This window comes from Chelonia mydas, chromosome 7 (genome assembly GCF_015237465.2).
Source record: "Chelonia mydas isolate rCheMyd1 chromosome 7, rCheMyd1.pri.v2, whole genome shotgun sequence".
Taxonomy (NCBI): domain Eukaryota; kingdom Metazoa; phylum Chordata; order Testudines; family Cheloniidae; genus Chelonia; species Chelonia mydas.
In genome coordinates, this window is record NC_057853.1 from 84332657 (window position 1) to 84350492 (window position 17836).

General features: G+C 45.5%; 1 protein-coding gene and 1 long non-coding RNA gene across 3 annotated transcripts in view; one reads left to right on the plus strand and one right to left on the minus strand.

The window, feature by feature from the left end:
• LOC119566760 overlaps positions 1–17836 on the plus strand; it is a 65567-nt gene that overhangs the window by 383 nt on the left and 47348 nt on the right. The window lies entirely within an intron of this gene.
• PLA2G12B (phospholipase A2 group XIIB) lies at positions 216–16852 on the minus strand. Of its 2 annotated transcripts, none has more exons than XM_027823081.3 (4): positions 16488–16852; positions 12213–12301; positions 10604–10769; positions 216–2695 (listed from the first exon to the last, which is right to left on the minus strand). In XM_027823081.3, exons 1-4 carry the CDS (start codon positions 16720–16722, stop codon positions 2577–2579), a joined length of 609 nt encoding a protein of 202 aa, XP_027678882.1. In that variant the 5' UTR covers positions 16723–16852; the 3' UTR covers positions 216–2576. The 2 variants fall into 2 exon arrangements, with proteins under 2 accessions (XP_027678882.1, XP_037759508.1); XM_037903580.2 differs by having other exon boundaries at positions 12225–12301; positions 16488–16849.

The following is a 17836-nucleotide window of genomic DNA, read 5'->3' on the forward strand; positions in this document are numbered from 1 at the left end:
GAACATAGATTAATCTCAGTTCACCTCACACTAAACAGCTGTGTGACGCTAAGCAGCCAGAATGGTTGTATTTCAGTGACTCATCAGTGACCTCTGGCTAGGCTGTAGAACTCTTGAGTTGTCTTATGTCACGTAGCACATCTACTCCTCTTGTTTGGATCCTTTCATAAGATATTTCAAAAGCTTTGTCCAAAAATAATTAAGGTGCTTTTTCCCCCCCCAAGTCAGTAAAAGGAAACTACACTGAAAAATGCAGGCTCAATGGTCTTCCGTGTATCGGCTGCAGTTTGTAAAGTGCTTTGGGGATGAAAGGTGCTATGTAGATCTAAAGAAATATTTTTATTTGTGATATTCTCAAAGTACCAAAGCTTGGATGGAAAGGTTCCATTCAAAACCCCTCTGTTTATCCATTTTGTCATGATCTAGCATGTCATTGCATGCTTGGGTCAGCTCTCATGTGTCACTGTAGAGATCTGCAATTTAAAGGTAGCTACTGAACATAAACAAGATATTTTTGCAAGTGATATTTAATTGTACGTATAAACTGACATTTAGAATTAACAATGGAATATAAAGTTCTTAGGGTCTGAAACCAGAAATGTTTCCTCCCACACAACTCCTCCTACCCCTTCCACCCCAGACAAACTAGGGCTGACAATCAGGTCCTTTCTGCAGGAAACATTCTGATAGCTACTGGGCTGAACTTTGGCACTGTAATACTCACTGGCCAATGGCTTATCACCTGCTGAGAGGAACCTCTAATTTGCACTGATGAGATAAAAATGTCCCTTCCAAAGGGAAGTGGGGAATCCCCACACAACTCAGTGATATCACTTTTTATTACCTTAGTCTCATGTTTTCTAACAATAGCCTCCCGTTGCGGCAGACCATATAGGTCACATGTATAACACTTTCCAATGTGCGGCCAATAAGCCTGGCAAAAACAGGGACAGTAGTTTAAATAACTTACTGCTAAATGTATCAGTTTAAACATATATGCCAGCAAGGATATAACTAAAACAGAACCTGTCAAAAAAACAGTGTTGTAACTTCCACTGTGCAATGTGTAAAAGTTAATGGAAGACGGGGAGTGTGTGTGTAAAATGTATACACACACACACATATACAGGCATGTTTTAGATCCACTTTATCTTGTATGGTACACACATCTCGGTAGAAAGAAAAGGAGGACTTGTGGCACCTTAGAGACTAACAAATTTATTTGAGCATAAGCTTTCATGAGCTACAGCCCACTTCATCGAAAGCTTTTGCTCAAATAAAATTGTTAGTCTCTAAGGTGCCACAAGTCCTCCTTTTTCTTTTTGCGGATAGAGACTAATGCGGCTGCTACTCTGAAATCTGACATCTTGGTAGAAACTCCCTTGCAGCAACAACAAACCCCAACAAAATTCCCTGGGGGGAATGGGGGTAGTTTTTAAAGTCTATAAGAGAATCCTTTAACAGATTTAGATCTTAAACATGTTTGAAAAAATAAATCCGCTGGGATTGTTCATCTCTTTAAGTTAGCCATGTCCCTACCCAAAGGAGAGGGGTGAAACCAAGCCCTGCCTTACCAAACATAGCCTGTACAGTACCATTCTACAAGGATGCCTGAAGATTTCCCAAATTCCCATCAAATCCAACTCTTTGCCTCCTGCAAATCCCCCCTCCCCTTAAAAGGACACTGCTGAAGGTGCTTACTGGAGACTAATGTAATTTTTCCCTTTGGTTTTAAATTATGAAGGAGGAAAATAAACAGGTACAGCTGAATGGAATGGGGGTGGGGGGGAAACTTATTCCTCTGCTGTGGAAATTATGGGCAGAGTCCTATATGTGTATCAGCGTGTATAGTGTGGATGGTCTTTATCCCAGTCTACCTTTGTGTGCACATGTGTATTGGAACTACTCAAAATCCTCAGCCATGTCCCCAGCCATAAATCATTCTCTTAGCAAACAAAAATCCTTGGTTATCTGAACAGTTTGGGGAGCCTCTAAACATTTCAGATAAGCGGGGTAGTTTGTATGTGTGTAAATAATGGGTCTGAACCAAAACCCCAGAATGGGATGAACTTTTCCACCCTGTCCCCAGATATTGTAGCTCATCTCATCTCATGTATTTGAATAATTTATTTAAAAGATGTAACTAGTGACTGGAACTTTGATGGCTAGTGGGAAAACTTGTTTTGCAGGGTGTATCAGTGAGAGAGGAAGTTGTCATACACGTGTATAACATCTGCTGCAAAAACTACTTATTACTGTCTGCATTGCATTCTGTTTGCTCATCTTAATTGGTCTCAATAGAAAATTGGCATTAAAATAACCCACAATGATACACCTGGAAAGAGATGGGGCTGTTAGATTGGATCTGAGGTAGGCAGTAGCTGTCACAGCCTCTGACTGCACTCCTCCACCCCAAAGCTGTAACTGATGCATTATACACAGTGCAAAAATCTGCTCCTCCTGCCCCATACTATCATAACTTCTCCATTTCAGAGGGCTGATGGAAAATGGCTTGCTAAAGAGCTGCATCAGAGAGGGGATGCATGAGGTCATCTCTGGCTAGAGGTCTCTGCTCTTCAAAGTTCCTCTTTTTCTTCCTCATTACAAATGCAGGCGCTTCTTTGGCTGTTCATGAAGGGTCGGCAGCCCAGAGTCCAGACAGTGTTAAACACTGTATCTGCTACAGATTCACAAGCTGTCAGGAGGGAAAAGAACAGGCATGTAAGCAGCGGTCTCTCACTTTCATTGCTGATTAAAACAGCACCAGGACTGGCCTCCAAACCAGTTGTGGATTGTGTGGGGGACAGCAGTGTCTTTTTGCCTTTGTGTACAGTTCTATTTCTCCCTATCTGCTGGATTTAGAAGCCATTTTGTTCCCAGTGCTGCTGCAGTCCAGTCTCTAACAGCTGTGCTCTCTCTTAGACTTTCCTTTTGTTTTTTCTTGTTGAAAGTACATTATGCTCTTTATGTATGGCAGTATAACAAGTGAGCTTCTCAAAAGATCTCTCTGTATCAACTCTTCCCTACTTCTCAGCCTTCCATTTGACTATGGCCTGGTCTAAACTAAGCTTTTACCCTCAGGCTATTTCTCACATGGCTATATCATCATTACAGTCCCCTGGTGGGAGCAATAGTGTAAACAAGGTGGCAGTGATCATCAGCATTTGACATGGGTGTTATCTAGACCTGCTCTGAGCAGAGCCAGATGACACAGTAGTTAAAATGTCAAGCAGCCTGGAGTTAGGGTTGCCAGTTTTGGTTGGATGTATTCCTGGAGGTTTCATCACATGACAAAGTCTTTAGTTAAAGATTATTAAATTCCTGGAGACTCTGGGACAATCCTGCAGGGTTGGCAGCTCTAACAAGAGGCTCACTATTGAACTCCCCAGTCAGGTTGATAAATGAGTTAATACTAAATTCCACAGGGTGGTCATTTTCCCTGATGGGCTGAAGGCAATAAAATCAGTTGTTCAGAAATAGACTTGGTAATAGTCCTACCCCATGGCCGTCTCTCTCTAGTCTGCTGTCTCGGCTCCTCTGGCTTTTTCTCTGCAGTTCTGCCACTGTAACTCCTGCCACCTGGAACAGCCTTCCTGATCCCCTCTGCCCTCCTTGTTACTTCAGAGCTCCCCAGAAAAATCTCTTCTCTTCTTTTACTTAATTGGGTCTGGGGATATGAGTATAAAATATATAGGACCATAAATGTACCTGGTACTCTGCACATATGTATGGAGAGAAACATTCCCTGCCTTTGAGCACTTAAAATCTAAGTAAGACACAAGAGGAGACACAGGACAACAGTTCAGGAGTGGGGGTGACTCATTGAAGAGGTGGATTGCAAGAAGGGATGTTAAAGAGATGATGGCTGAAAGGTGAGAAGGGAAATTGGGAAGCTTAACAGAAGGCACAGGAACAAGCTGAGACTGAGAGGAGAACGAGGGCCTGTCTACACCTGGAGTGATTCACCAGTAACTATTGTGCTTTAAATTCACATCCTACCTTAATCTGTGTTGTCTTTCAAGTGTAAACAAGACCACAGGTTCAGCTGTGCTTGTGCAACCCTTAGTGCAGTCAAGTAAAGCATTGGTGGAGCTTACCCCTGCTTGAAATGAGGCTAAACTGTCTTGGTGCAAATTGTGGCTGATTGGGTTTACGCAGTCTACACTGGGGGGCTGCAGTGGTGCAGCTACACTGGCTGTTAGCCACCAATGGCTGTAATCCAGGAAAATTCCTAGTGTAGATTAGGCCAAATCCATTGAAGTCAATGGGAGTATTTCTATTCACTTCATTGGGCTTTAAATCAGGCATACAGGGAGGACTAGTAATGTGAACTGATTGTGAGGAAAGGTGTCACAGAGGAGCTGGCCCTTTAAGTGAAGTAGCCCTGCTCCCCTGATGAGTAGGCAGGTTAACCCAGGTTGCCTCTAATGAGGGGCAGGGCAACACCCCAATTAAAGCATAAGAGGAGAGCTGCAGAGAGGCAGCCCTTAGAAAGGGGCTGAGAGAGGAGCCAAGGGAAGGCCCTGAAGAGAGCAGTGAGCTCCTGTAGTGATTACCCTGGGAGAGGAGGATATCACTTTGGTTGACTGCTTTTGCTGATGAAGGAACCCTGAGGACTTGCGCCCAGGAAAAGGGAGCTGAGCATCTGAAGAAGAACCTGGCACAGAGCAGAAGGGGATGACTAGGACTTTAAGTGGAGACATTGAGAGTCTGCTTTAAGACTGGGTGGAGTTATTCTAAATATTAATAAGCAAATATGCAGGAGAGGCAATTGCTATGTTTAAAAACCTGTCAGTGGAGTAACTACTGAGGCCCTTGAGGGGAGGGTGTAGTCATGGCCTGTCAGGCCACACTCAGCCAGCAGAGGGCGCTCAAACAGAACCCTCTGATAAAGGGCTATCAAAACCAACAAAAGCAGAGTTGTAGGTAGGGTTTGTGTTGACCCTTGAAGATGTGGAGGAGCTTGTGGGGGTGGAGGGTTAATGCACCTCAGCAATAAGATTCTCAGGCCTAGGCCTATCTCTTTGTTCTCTACAACTTGTTGCTGTGCCTGTCTTTGGTACTTCTCTATAAATGTTTAATTGTAGTCATGAGACAGGAAACCAATGGAGAGAGGCTCTGTTTTTTCAAGTCTGCAATAGCAGCACTCAAGTGTGAACTTCCCCATTCATCTTAATTAGGTGTTAGGTTTGGAAAACAAATTAGTGACCCCTTAACCGCCTTGTGGCTGGCTGGCTGCATACCATTTGTGAGAAATGCTGTAACCATGCTGGGAAATGCAAGGGGAACACTTTTAAGGAGCATATCATGGGTTAGACCCTCTAAGAGGGTTCAGTGTTGTATAAATACTGTTTTTAAAGGACTGTCCTTCAGTTGGCAGGCCTAACTTTTGACATCTTGTACTCTGCCATTATACACATTACACTGCTCTCTTTATTTAAAAATCTATACATTGTAAATCATCACTGTTTAAAAATAAGGGAGCATTGAAATCCTGAGTGTCGGCTTTCTCTGGGATTTGTTGCAGGTGAGTTCCCAGTTGAGAGTGTGGGATTTTTACCACTGTTGTAGCCCTTGTCTGGGAGGGGGGGCATGAGCTAACAAATTGTCAGGGGATCAGTGAAAACAGGAACTGTAACTTTTTGATATGGGCATTGGTTGGGAAGAGATCCAAGGGTGCCCAAGAGAAACCTTAAGAAGAATCCTTAGCAGGGAGGGCAGAATAGTCTATCTCAGTGCCACAGACCAAATGGAAGCAGCAGCAAATGACAGAAAAATGGAAAAGACTGTTTTCTGCGCTGTGCTCCAACATTGGTGTGGGAAGGATGTAATAATAATAAATGACCTGGGCTCTGGATGTCCAGAGTTGGCCCTGTCACTATGTCCCTTTTAAAATCCTTGATGAGCACTGCCCATTAATGGCAGTGGGTGTCACACTGGCAGAACCCAACACCCAGGACAAAAGCGTTAAAACAGACTTTTCAGAGGATTGGTCTACACTATGGACTTCTCCCAGCATAGCTGTGTGAAGAAAAATGATCTCTGATACAGCTGTGTCAGTAAAAGCCCGTACTGTAGACCGTTCTACTGACAAAACTGCACTTTTACCAGCGTAGCTTGTTTCATGTGGCGAGGGACTGGAATAAGCTATGCCGCCAAACCAGCATCCAGATTCGGAGTGTTTGGCCAGTACTGTATACCAATATAGTTACACTGCCAAAGTGCTGCTAAGCTAGACCTGAGCTCAGTCACTAGAGAGAATGGCAAAAAAAGATAGGCAGAGTACTGAACACCTGTGCTAGTAAATTTGGATCTGCACAGTCAGTAACCTTTTGGGGGGGAATTCTCCCACATTCCCCACCCCCCAACCCCCGCCCATTAACTGCCTCAGTCACTCAGAACCTCACATCTAATGACCTCTGACTGAGGAGGGCTGTTCACAGCAACTTCTGAGCTACTCATGGAGCTAGGGCTTGTGAAAGTGTCCCTTGCAAACACAAGTCCCCAGGGACAGAGATTGCTGCTTCCCGCACAGTCCCCAAGGGGTCTAGCGTGCTACACTGCAACTCAGCCACTAAGCAGTCCAAATCTATGCCCAGAATGGGTGTTTCTCTGCTCATCTCTTTGGATCTCAGCTCCAGGAGTACCCCTTCCTGCCCACCGATCCAACCAGCTTTGCCAGTTTTCCTTTTGTTCATTAATCTGACACAGGATTATCCCAATCCCAGGAGCACTAACCCCAGCCAAATCCTTACACTCCTTCCAATCCTCTTTCCAAACTGCCCCATTTGTCTTTCTTTCCCATTTTTGGCTTTGCACCTGCTAGCAAGCTGCCATCTGCTTAGGCCAGTCTCTCACTACTTGTGTTCCAGACACTCTCCTCCAAATCAGTTTTCAACACACATTTGTGATGCCTTCCAATGCTGAGTTCCCTCGTAAACTCAAACTGCTATCTCACTAGCTTTCTGAATTAGATTATTGTTTTTGTTAATTTGTTTAACCACAAAGGATACTTAGTCCTATATAAATCTGTCTGTGCGTTTTTAATATGCCTTTGGCTGAAGTATCTAAGCACTGCAGAGAGAGGAAGGTTCACAATGATTCTGCCAGAGAAACCCAAATTCTCTCTTCACCTCATCTTCGTCTATAACCCATGCATGCTTGTTTATGTGGTTGTTTGCTGCTGCCAGGGAGCTCCCATAGCATGGATACCCTCCACTCAGAATACTTTGTCTGCAGCCCACAAGAATTTCATCTCGATAACCATGAACTTCAGTGTCCATACCTGTCACCTATGCCTTGTTGGAAGGTGGAGGGAGAAGTTGTCACCAAGACCATGTAGGTCTCAGCTATTAATTGCCTCACAGTTCAGGATTGGCACCTTGAACTGGATCCAGAATTGGATCAGGAACCAGCGCACTTCTTTGTTGAAGTGTGCCCCACCAATTCATTTCACTTAGCAGCTGGGCTTAAGTATAATGAACTGTAGCTTCCATGTGGCCTTTGCCAACTGTCCCAAGTAAGGTGAACTGCAGAAGTCCAGCCTGGATATGATGAAGGGATGTGACACTGGGCTAAATGAAGATGAACAAAGGCATTTCTGGCCACTGTCACTATTTGGGTGCCCTAGTAGTGCAATTAACCCAACAGGACCACGAGACTGTCCATTGCCTTGACTATCTGATGCACACTCACAATATAGGTGAAGTCACAATTACTTATTGCTCCTCAAATTGTCCCTGCTCTGTTAATATTGCCTGTATTGTATTAAAGTGCCAGGAGCTGATTCCTAGCTAAGTTTGCGGCTGTTTCTAGTAAATATTTCTACTTTTAGTCACCTCCTGAAATTCACAAAAATGGTCATATCAGCCTCAAAATTGGTAGGCTATTTCTGAGACAGGGTTCAAATTTCTCTACCAACTTTGAACAAAATCAGACAAAGGGTTCAGGAATGGATACCCTAAAAACAGTCATTCATGAGAGCTCCGGGTTTTAATGTTGTCTTTTTGTTTTTTTAAAAAAGACAGCAAGAACCTAATTTACTGGACTTCCTAGCAGTGAATGATGACTGCACCAGTGTTTCATAGTTTAGAGTCACATTAATCTTTTGATTAAGAACATTTATTAAGGAAATTTGGTTTCAGCAAACAATCATAAGGTCTTTGGCAGTCACTCTCGGAGCATATTCTGGACAACTGCAGTAGGAGTCTGAGGAATATTAATATGGGGACTGTGAACACCTGCCATGTGGCACTACCACAAAGGAGGCCCAGTGACATGAAGAGGTGCACTCGGAGGTATTTCAGGAGCAGGTGGGGAAGCATAGCACTTCCCTCCCTTCCCAATTCAATGAGCCTCCTGTGGCTAGCACGCTAGGGATATATCTACACTACAGCGGCACAGCTATGGTGCTTCAGCAGCACTGTAGTTTAGGTCCTATGTCAATGGAAGGGGTTTTCCAGCGAAGTTAATCCATCTCTCTGAGAGGTCGTAGCTAGGTTGATGGAAGAGTTTTTTTGTTTTTTTTTCCCATCAACCTAGTTGTGTCTACAGTAGAAGTTAGGTTATGTTGCACAGGGCATGACATTTTTCACAGCCCTGATGTAGGTCCATCTAATTTCAAATGTAGCCCGGCCTCCCGTCTCAGAAGCCACATGAGGTTTGCTGGCAGGCGAAGGAGGAAAGCTGCGTGTACTGTGTTTCTAATTTAAACTCCACCATTCTAGGAAGGTGATATACACTCAAGCAGGGACAGTGTAACCACTAGGCAAACTGGGCGGCTGCCTAGGGCACCAAGATTTGGGGTTGCCAAAAAGGGCTCCAACGGGACGACTGGCGATGAGCTCGCAGGTGGGAGGCGGCCGGGCGGAGGGGGAGAGGGCTTGGGGTCGCCCGCTGTGCTGATCACTCTCCCTCTGCAAGTGCCAGCCCTGTGCCCAGCCCCGGCTCCCCTGGACCTGAGGAGGTGAGGTGGGAGGCAGGGAGGGAGCACTGGGTGCCTGGGCTGTGTGGGCGGGGCGAGGGGGAAGGCTCAGGCTGCCGGGGAGGGGCCTCCATGTGCTGCCTGGGGGGCTCTGCCCCATGCGGGGGAGGCAGGGGCCTGCTGGTGCTGGGAGTTCGGGGGGGGTGGGGGGGACCCTGTGTGCCAGGCTCTGCAGGGAGGGGTGGCGTGGCGTGGCTGGCTGGGCTGGGGGAGAAGTGGGGGGTGGGGGGTGGAGGCTGTATGCCAAGCTCTGGAGTGGGGGGCAGGGTCAGGTGGGCTGGCCAGGCTGAGGCGCGGGCAAGCTGGGCCGGAGGGGGCTGCGTGCCACGCTCTGGAGATGGGAGCCGTGTGCCGAGCAGGGCTGAGGGGGGAGAAGGCAGATGTGGGGGGTGTGTGTGGTGTGTGCTGGGGGGGAGAAGGCAGAGAAGGGTCAAGGGGGGGCTGCTTGTCTGGCTGGGTACTGTGATGGGGGGGGGTGTGCCTGGCTGGGGGGGATCTTTGTGTGCTGGGCTAGGCTTTGGGGGGGAGGTGTGGAACCAGCGGGCCAAGCTGGCTGGGCAAGGGACTGTGGAGTGCACTGGCCCAGGTTTTGGGGGAAGGTGGGGGGGGGGGATGCTGTGTGCCTTGCCAGGCTCCGGGGGTTGATGCTGCTGCATTGTTTTGCTAATACTTTGTGTCAATTATGTGAGAGTCCCGGGGAGGGGAGGTGGGGGCGCAAGGTGGAAGTTTTGCCTAGGGTGCAAAATATCCTTGCACCGGCCCTGCACTCAAGCCCCTGAGATGTGCCTGTAACTTTCACCTGATTTGTGAAGGAATCTGTATTTAGCTTCAGCCAACTGCTTTTCAGCCAACCTCTGTTTCTCAGACATTGCGGCAGCTGGGAGATGATTTTTTGTCTCCATTTCAGGATTAAGAGATGATCAGCTGGGTGGGTGTTGGCATCTCAGTGGCACTACCCTCTCTGGTGTCTCATTTTCCCTGTCCCCTCCCCCACAGTGGCTTTACTCGGATGTAAAGATTAATAAAGAAGAGGTGGCAGCCCATATGGCCAGCTTCAACTCAACCCAAATCAAGAATGGTAGAGAGAGTTTGAACCTTGAAATTGGGGCTTATAAATGTATTGTTAATAAGAACCTTTTGTCATAAAGTTAAATACTGTGGAAAAATGTAATCCCTTTCTAAAACATTAACACTGAGACTTTTAAATCTGCCTAAGGGATTTGGACACCCAATTCCCATTGGAAAGTAATAACTGATAATCCCCATAGGTGGCTCTGAAAATCCCACCCTAAGATTAAAATGAACAGCTTGGGGCTGTTTTATTTTTAAAATATTAATAAACTTCAAACATAAAAGCATGTTAGGTAATTGTCTGGGACAGCTCTGTTTTAGAGAGGAGGGAGGCAATGTTCAAGCAAAAGTTAGGGCGAGCTCAGCCTTTTGATCGAAGCGTATTTCACACGTGATTGCCGCTCAGCTGTGGCAGTGCTATGTCCTACTGCAGTTGCCTCAAAAACCTGCTGCCCTATTGGAGGAAAAGGACCCCCTGCTACCACTCCTCTGGAAAATGGGGCTGGAGCCGCCTGGCTCCCACAAGAGTGGCTTCGGTGCAAAACTCACCTTCAACCTTGGAGACAAAACCAAGGCTCCGTTTGAGATCTGAGCAGATGGAGTGGAGGCACCAGCGGAATTTAGCATCACAGCGGTATTTGTTGGCTCCACAGGTGTCATAACAAACATCCAGCTGGTTACAGCACTTAGTCATGGCAGGGATACCTAAATCCAACTGGAGGCAGGGGAAGAGAAAGGGAAGACAGCCCTGCTCAGGCATTGTACTTAGTGAAGGGTCTATCGTCCTCTCCAGTGGTGGTGATGCCCCTCTTTCCCCAAAGCTTCTGCTATACAATTCCAGTGTTAATGCTGTAGTTGTAACAAACAGAGCTGTAAGGTCAAGAACAAATACACTTTGGATTTTTGGTTTATGCTCTCCCATTAGTGAGTGTGTTGTTTCTAGTAATACCCATGAGTTACACATGGGCCTGTTCATATCAAGGTGGGCATGAAGTTCTTATTTTCTAAATTACTTATTAGAAACTCTTTCTCTTCCACATCCCAGAGGTGTATAGGGCTCTAGTTTCCCCTCCTTGCTTCTAACGCTCATGAATGCACATGCATGCAGGAGATGACAGAAGCCTCTAGAGAGGTTTGTGATGATGTCCAGTTTAAGGAACTAATATAACTTCAAAAATAGCCCACAAGGGATTTTTTTTTAAACAGAATCTTAATTGGTGCAGACCCTGGTGGGAACAGAAATAGGCTAATTAGCCAGGCCGACTCTTAAAGGAACCATTCTCATGGTATAGATTAACTTTGATTTCATTAATTGCTTTAAAAATAACTGTGATACAAAGCCTGGAAACGAGTTGAATTTAGTACTCAATATTGAGGAGGGGAGCAGTAGAAAGGGACCAAAGGGCTGCACAGTGGGAGATTTATGACAGCAAACACCAATTCGCACCTGTAAATAGGCTTTAGAGGGAACACCAGGCATTGCCACGGATCTCTAAGCTTCCAGTAATTGAACTGCCTTACACTGAATGTTCCAGGGTGATGGACCCAGTTAAAAGTGCATGATACTTATCTGGGTTTCCATTAAGTGGGTTCTATTGCACCAGCGCTCCGTAGCCAAGGCATGGATTGCCATGTACCTTCTGAACTGCTTCCCTGATGCAATCATTTGCTTCTCCTGCATTTATCTGCTAAGTAGACTTTATCCTCCAATAAATACTAAGACAATTGGAGTTTCATATCGTGCATTCACACATGTAATTCCCATTGACAGGATTATTCATCCACTGCAGGCCGCAGCCATCAACATTTGGGAGCTGATTGCTCTGCTGGTTAGCAAATCAGATAGTAAATTAAATGGATATCCTTAAAGTTACATTTTCCTTCACTTGCCATCGCAGACAGCCATCTCCTTGGCAGACCCCAGGCAGACAATTTAGTACTGTAATATGATATGACTGACTGTCTCAGCAATCTTTGAGCAATATCCTCACCTTTTCAAAGAGCTGGCTGCGGCCAGGAAAAAAATACAATCGTTATCATACCAATAGCCCATGTCCTAGCTCGACCACATTCTTCACTATTTAATATTTTTTTTAGCTGATTATTCCAGTTAGTGAATTATTTCATGGGGGAAGTAGGTGTTAGCAGCAGTACATACGCTTTCTGGTACCTTGAGACCAAGGAAGTAGGAGCTGCAGCCATTGGGCTCTTGTGGCTTGTAGTTAGGTCTGGGCATTGGAGCCTTCCCTTGAAAGACAGAGAAATGTGAAAAGTTAGGGGTGTGAGATTGCAGGGGTGTCAAACTTAGAGGTAAGCACATTCTTTGGCAAACCAAAAGCAAAGAACAAGAAATATTGTACTACGAGTGTCTTAAATACAGCCTCCTATAGGCATCCTGGCTCCACTGAACAACCAGGGCATGCCCAGACAGAAGACCATCACCCAACTAATCTCTTGTTTTTAAAAAGAGAGGCATAAGCTGCTCCTTTGAGATCAAGTGAAACACAGTACAGCACTCCCTGAGGACCTGGTTGTACCTCCCATAATCGTTAACCCTTTACGAAGAGCCATGTCATTCCTGGATTCCAGTGTTTACAACCTGGTCCAGTGCTCCTCCTGGACAGTTACCAGTCTGTTGTAAATGGACCCAAACACGAGTCCCATATGTCTCTAAATCAATTGGGTCTGGGCTGAGTCTAGTTACTATTTCTAGCTCTGGGTCTCCAGGTCACATTCCCAGACTCCGAGTCCTTTGTCTGAGTCCTTCTTGGGGACACAGGACTCTGCATTCCAGCTGCCTCAGACCTCCTGAGCCCCCCAGTCGCTTCCACATGGTCCACCTGGGCTATATTCAAGGAGTAAAGAGAGGGGACATCCAATTCTGTGTAAATATTGATAATCGAGCCCTCCACAATGGAGTTAAAATGTCACCCTGCTGCTTATTTCTTTCACCAGAGACTTGGGACAGTGCTGGCCCACTAGCATTGGATTCTCAAGCCCTGGGGGCGTTAGACTACACTGCCCATTTTCACACAGACCCATTTGGTACTGTGCTGGAAATCATGACTTCTACGGCTCTTAAGTGTTAAAATGGGTCCCTTGGGACAACTCTGAAAAAGAGGCAATACCATGCAAAATGCTGCAATGCCTGCCTGCCTGCCCACCCACAGAGCCTGGCGTCTGAAATGTGAGTATGGCTCTTCGTTTTTCACCATTGACTTGCCTAAAGAAATACCTTACTATCCCTCCCAATATTTTTCAGCTAACAACCACATAACCATAACCCCTACCCACCCCCATTTTGGGTTATATGTCACATTGTGCATTCCCAGTCCTCCATAATACAGCCCTCTGCTGGTGAGAAATCCACTAAGAACCATGTGAGTTGGCAGCCAGGAGAAGGGAGATTCCAACTGCAGAAAGCCTGGAACACTCTCATCAGCATAAGATGGATATGGCCTTTCCCAGTAAGTCCTGACCTTCATTTTGGCAGTAAAGACTATTAGCAGCGTTACTAGGCTGAAAAAAAGAGCAGCAGGCAGAGTTTGTAACAGTTGCCCTGGGAAAAAGAGACCAGATCTTTAATTCCTGCTGTAGTTGCAGATGGCTGGCCTAGGTCAAGGGATTCTGCTTTTATTCTTCCTGTGAACAAATTATTTTATCTTGGGGGGGGGGGGGGGGGGAGGAATCCATAACCCAGTTTGCAGCTTCAAATGCCTGAATTGGGGGAGAAAGCATGGACAAATAGGACTGCATGGATCATCAAAAACCTCCAGGATGTCCTGCCAATATTTCAACAAGGGACTGTGCTAATTTCCCTGGGACAAGTGATTAGTCACAGGCTAAAGGGGAAACACATGCTAGCAGAGAGGAGAGTGAAGGAATCTACTTGTTTTGTTTTAAATGGGAAAACAAATACTTTCTCATGACTACAAACAAGGAGGGAGGTTACATCATGTACCAAACAAACATCTGCATTTTTTGCTGGAAATGTTCCTGACGAATATAGAGAGTTATTGATAGTACAGGAAATATCCAGTGTGAATTCTTGAATGGCAGGTATGGATGTTTGAGTGCCAAAACCTCATAGGGCACCTGTGGGTAAAGAAGGCTGGGTTGTTTTAAATAACTACCATTTGGTCCATTCCAAAGCCAAAATTTTGCTCTTTGGAAATCTTTCTGAGACAGTGGTTTAGGTGATCCTGGCAGACAAAGGGGGAACCTGTCAGGCAAGGATCTTACAGCAATCTTCCCTTTGCTCTGAAGGCAGAATTTTTAACATGGGGCTCCCAGGGTATCCCTCCAGCACTTCATCTTCTAGAGGAGGCATAAAAGACCTTAACAAGGAAATGTCTTCTCTCCACCTTGCAGGGCATCCTGAGCCTTTATTGAAACTAACAATTGTTCACCCTTAACATAACTTAAATGTAGATAATTATTTTAACAAGAACTATGCTCTCCATGGATTTGAGCCACTCTGTTCTGTGGGCACCTGATTCTCATTTCACTTACATGGAGATACCATGGTATGTCAAAGCGTTTTCTTCTGATTCTCCTGTGTGAGGGGGGAATTAGGCCCATTGTTATGCAGGATCAGGTCCTAAACTGCTTTCCTACTATGTGAAACTCCTCTTGAAGTAGTTGGGACTTTTGGGTACACACACACACTACAGGACTGGAACCATAAGGCTTTGTGAAACCTAATCTGAATACAACTGTCTTCTGTTCCAGTACATTTAAACACTTCCCTGGATAGTGGCAGTTATGGCTGTCGCACAGGAGCTCTCTTTACGGTTCATCAGACCCACAGGCTGCCACTGTCACAAAGCCCTGGCTTCAGCTTGTTGGCAGTTTGCCTGCCAGATTCTCTTCCCCCTACAGCCTTTAGAGGTAAGACCTTCCTTGTGACAAATCTCCTATGTTCTTTAGCACAAGTAGGGCAACAGATTTCCCAGGGGGCTGTTTATATTCAAGGATGCTTTCACCTACAGACATTTTAGACTACATCCAAGAAGCTTTCCCCTAAATTCTGTCTCAAAGACAAACTGATTTGTACCATTTTTTTTTCTTTAAAATCAAAAGGCTAAGACACACAACTGTCTGGAACAGACTGAGTGTTAAAGGTTCTTGTAATAGTGACAACAGATCTTATTTACCCTCCAGTTCTCTCGGTCCCTCCTCCCCTCATTATTAATCTTAGAACTAAGAACTGCTGAATAATTAAACTCTGACAGCTGCAGAGATTGCTGTAGCCTGCCTGGTCTGCTGCTTGTATGAGTCATTTAGAAACTCCACCTACCAAGCTGATAGATTTGTACAGCTAGAGCCAGAAAGACCCCTTACTCCTTGTGCCTGCAAGGGCTTAGCTGTCTAACCAAACTGGGATGGGCAGGAACGAAAGCTGTCTTGCTGATTCTGAAAGTTCCCTGGATTATGGGGGGCAAACCAGAGTTACATCTGTCCTATGGTGACCTGCTGTTCCTCTGACCTCAGAATGGCTGAATCTAAGAGTATAAACTTGATACATGTTAAAGAAGCAAACAGCATGACTGGGGGTTATACAAAGTCCTTTCTTTCTTTGTGTTTTGGGCCCAAAGTGTGTTAAGGGTTGGTCCCTTATTCTGGGGTGTCTTTGTCCCCTCTGCTGAAGAGTTGTCCCCTACTTTGGGGCCCGAGATGACTGAGAACTGCAGTGTGTTAAGACACCCATGTTCTCTTCTCTTCCCTTATCTCCCACTAGCAGAAAAGTCCAAAGGAGTCTTTACCCTTTAGGGAAGCCCTTAATCTTCACTGTGGGGCAAATTGGCCCTTGGCCATCCCAGGGTGGGGGAAGCACAAGCTTCCCCACTGTGGTCTCTCTATACTAGGCTTAGTTATCAACACAGGGTTGAATTCTAGCCCCCCTCCCCCTCCCTACCTGCTGGTTAGTTTCTGACTTGCTAACTCAGTGTTAGACTGAGAGTTGCCCTTTGTTTTAAGGAATTCTCTATCAATGAAAGTGTCATGAACAGAATCCATCATAGCTCAGGGGAAAGGCTGTAAGTTTAAAAACAAGCAAAGGGGAGTTTGAAAGGAAAAAGGTTGGGGGGGGAACCCCCCAAGAATTCTGAGGAGGAAGCGGAGAGTTAAAGAGGCAGCACCAAGGACTCCATTAGTATCAATTTAGAAAGCTAATGGAGTGTGGACAGTACTGGGACAGCAACGTGCAGAATTCCGTCATAAGTCCTAGAAACAGATACAGAATGTACAAGATTTGTGTCTCCAGAGAATATCTGTTGCATTCGCCCTTCCCATCTTCTGGCTCAAACCCAAAACTGATATAGCCAGTATCTTACTAGTAAGAACTGTTAGTTAGGCCTGAAATAGGTGTACCAGTTCACAGGACAGGTGCCTGAACCCCCAGGACCCTATGGAAAGGAAAGAAGCCACTTACCATATCTACATCTGTACTGACAAACCCCATTTTTTCCTCCTAGCAGCTCTAAAAAAGAGTCAAAATAGCCATTAACGGTTTCAAAGCCATCTCGGATGGTCCCAATGCCCCAGTCTGCTGAGGATGATTTCTCTGGGGCAGCTTGGTTGACTGAGTTGTCTGGGGTTACTTCTTCATTGCATCTTCCTAGACTCAGGGCCAGGCACAGAACCACTGTCTTAACAACTTGCTTCATCTTGCAGTCAGACCAAACAAATCCAGGCTCATGAAACTCTAATGCACAGACATGTAGTGAGGTGGAAATGGGGCTGGGTTGTTTCGAGTACAGGGCATGTATACTCCCCTCTCTGATGGACTTTAAACACTGCTGTGGTAACCAAAGTGAGGTCATAGCAATTAAAGAGTGCAAAGGTCAGACAAAGTGGAGATTCGGTCCAAGTTCAGCTCATAAAACAGGAGAGTGGAGGACAGTTGTGTAATACTTTGAAATGGTTCAAACACCTCAGCATGGGGCACTTATCCAGTTTGGATGGGGTAGAAGAGACTGTCCCTCTTTCAAATGACGCTGTCGGAGCATGCTATCACACCATGCTTCTCTTCATCAGCGGATTGGTAGCTAGTCATGAGTTCAGTGAAACACCCCTTCTGCTAGTGCATTAGACAGATGGCCACAAAACTTTTCCTGGGTTTTTGTTTCTTTTTAAATCTTCCTTTTCTTGGGAACTGGGGTGTGGATTTGTGTATCCTCCTCTAGACTTTCTATGCTAAGACAGTGGGGCAAGTGCCTGAGCAACAAGAATGTCCCTGCTGGAGGCTTTTGTGGTCAGGTAGACCAGGGACTGGGCCTTCCATGAGGCCAAATTTTGCAGTCAGGGCATCTTCCATAGCACCCTGGTTCTAACACTCTCGTAAAGCTACTTTACAGCATTCTAACAGATGAATGACCAGTCTCCTTATGCTTTTGCTGGGACTTCTTCAGTGGCTGGTGTAGCAGTAGTCTGACCAACTTTACGCCAGAGGGGGATTCCTAAGGATCTCTTATGGTGGCTGACATAAAATGGTCTTGGGGCACCTGTAAATCTTTGTTATAAAAATAATGCAATATACTGTCAGCCTTGCTTGCATAAATGTAACAGACCAGCAATAAGTGACCCATAACATACACGTAACTTTATTTTTATATATATAAAATAAATAACGTGTGGCACTTAACTGTACCTGCGAGGGGCTCCATTCCACAGCATTATTGTTCCTCCTGGTTCTGTTCTGGTATCAGTTTAAGCTTTTGCAGAAATTAAACTTATTTAAATCAATGCTTCTAGACCCTCTGGTTACAAAAAAGCCTCCTT

Excerpts from the sequence above, each read along its gene's own strand:
- PLA2G12B (XM_027823081.3), bottom strand. The coding sequence starts at position 16,722 with ATGAAGCAAGTTGTTAAGACAGTGGTTCTGTGCCTGGCCCTGAGTCTA. Across the intron at positions 12,302-16,487 it reads TCAGTACAGATGTAGATATG|GGAAGGCTCCAATGCCCAGA; the intron begins GTAAGTGGCTTC and ends CTGTCTTTCAAG. Across the intron at positions 2,696-10,603 it reads TTTTGTCTCCAAGGTTGAAG|CTTGTGAATCTGTAGCAGAT; the intron begins GTGAGTTTTGCA and ends CCCTCCTGACAG.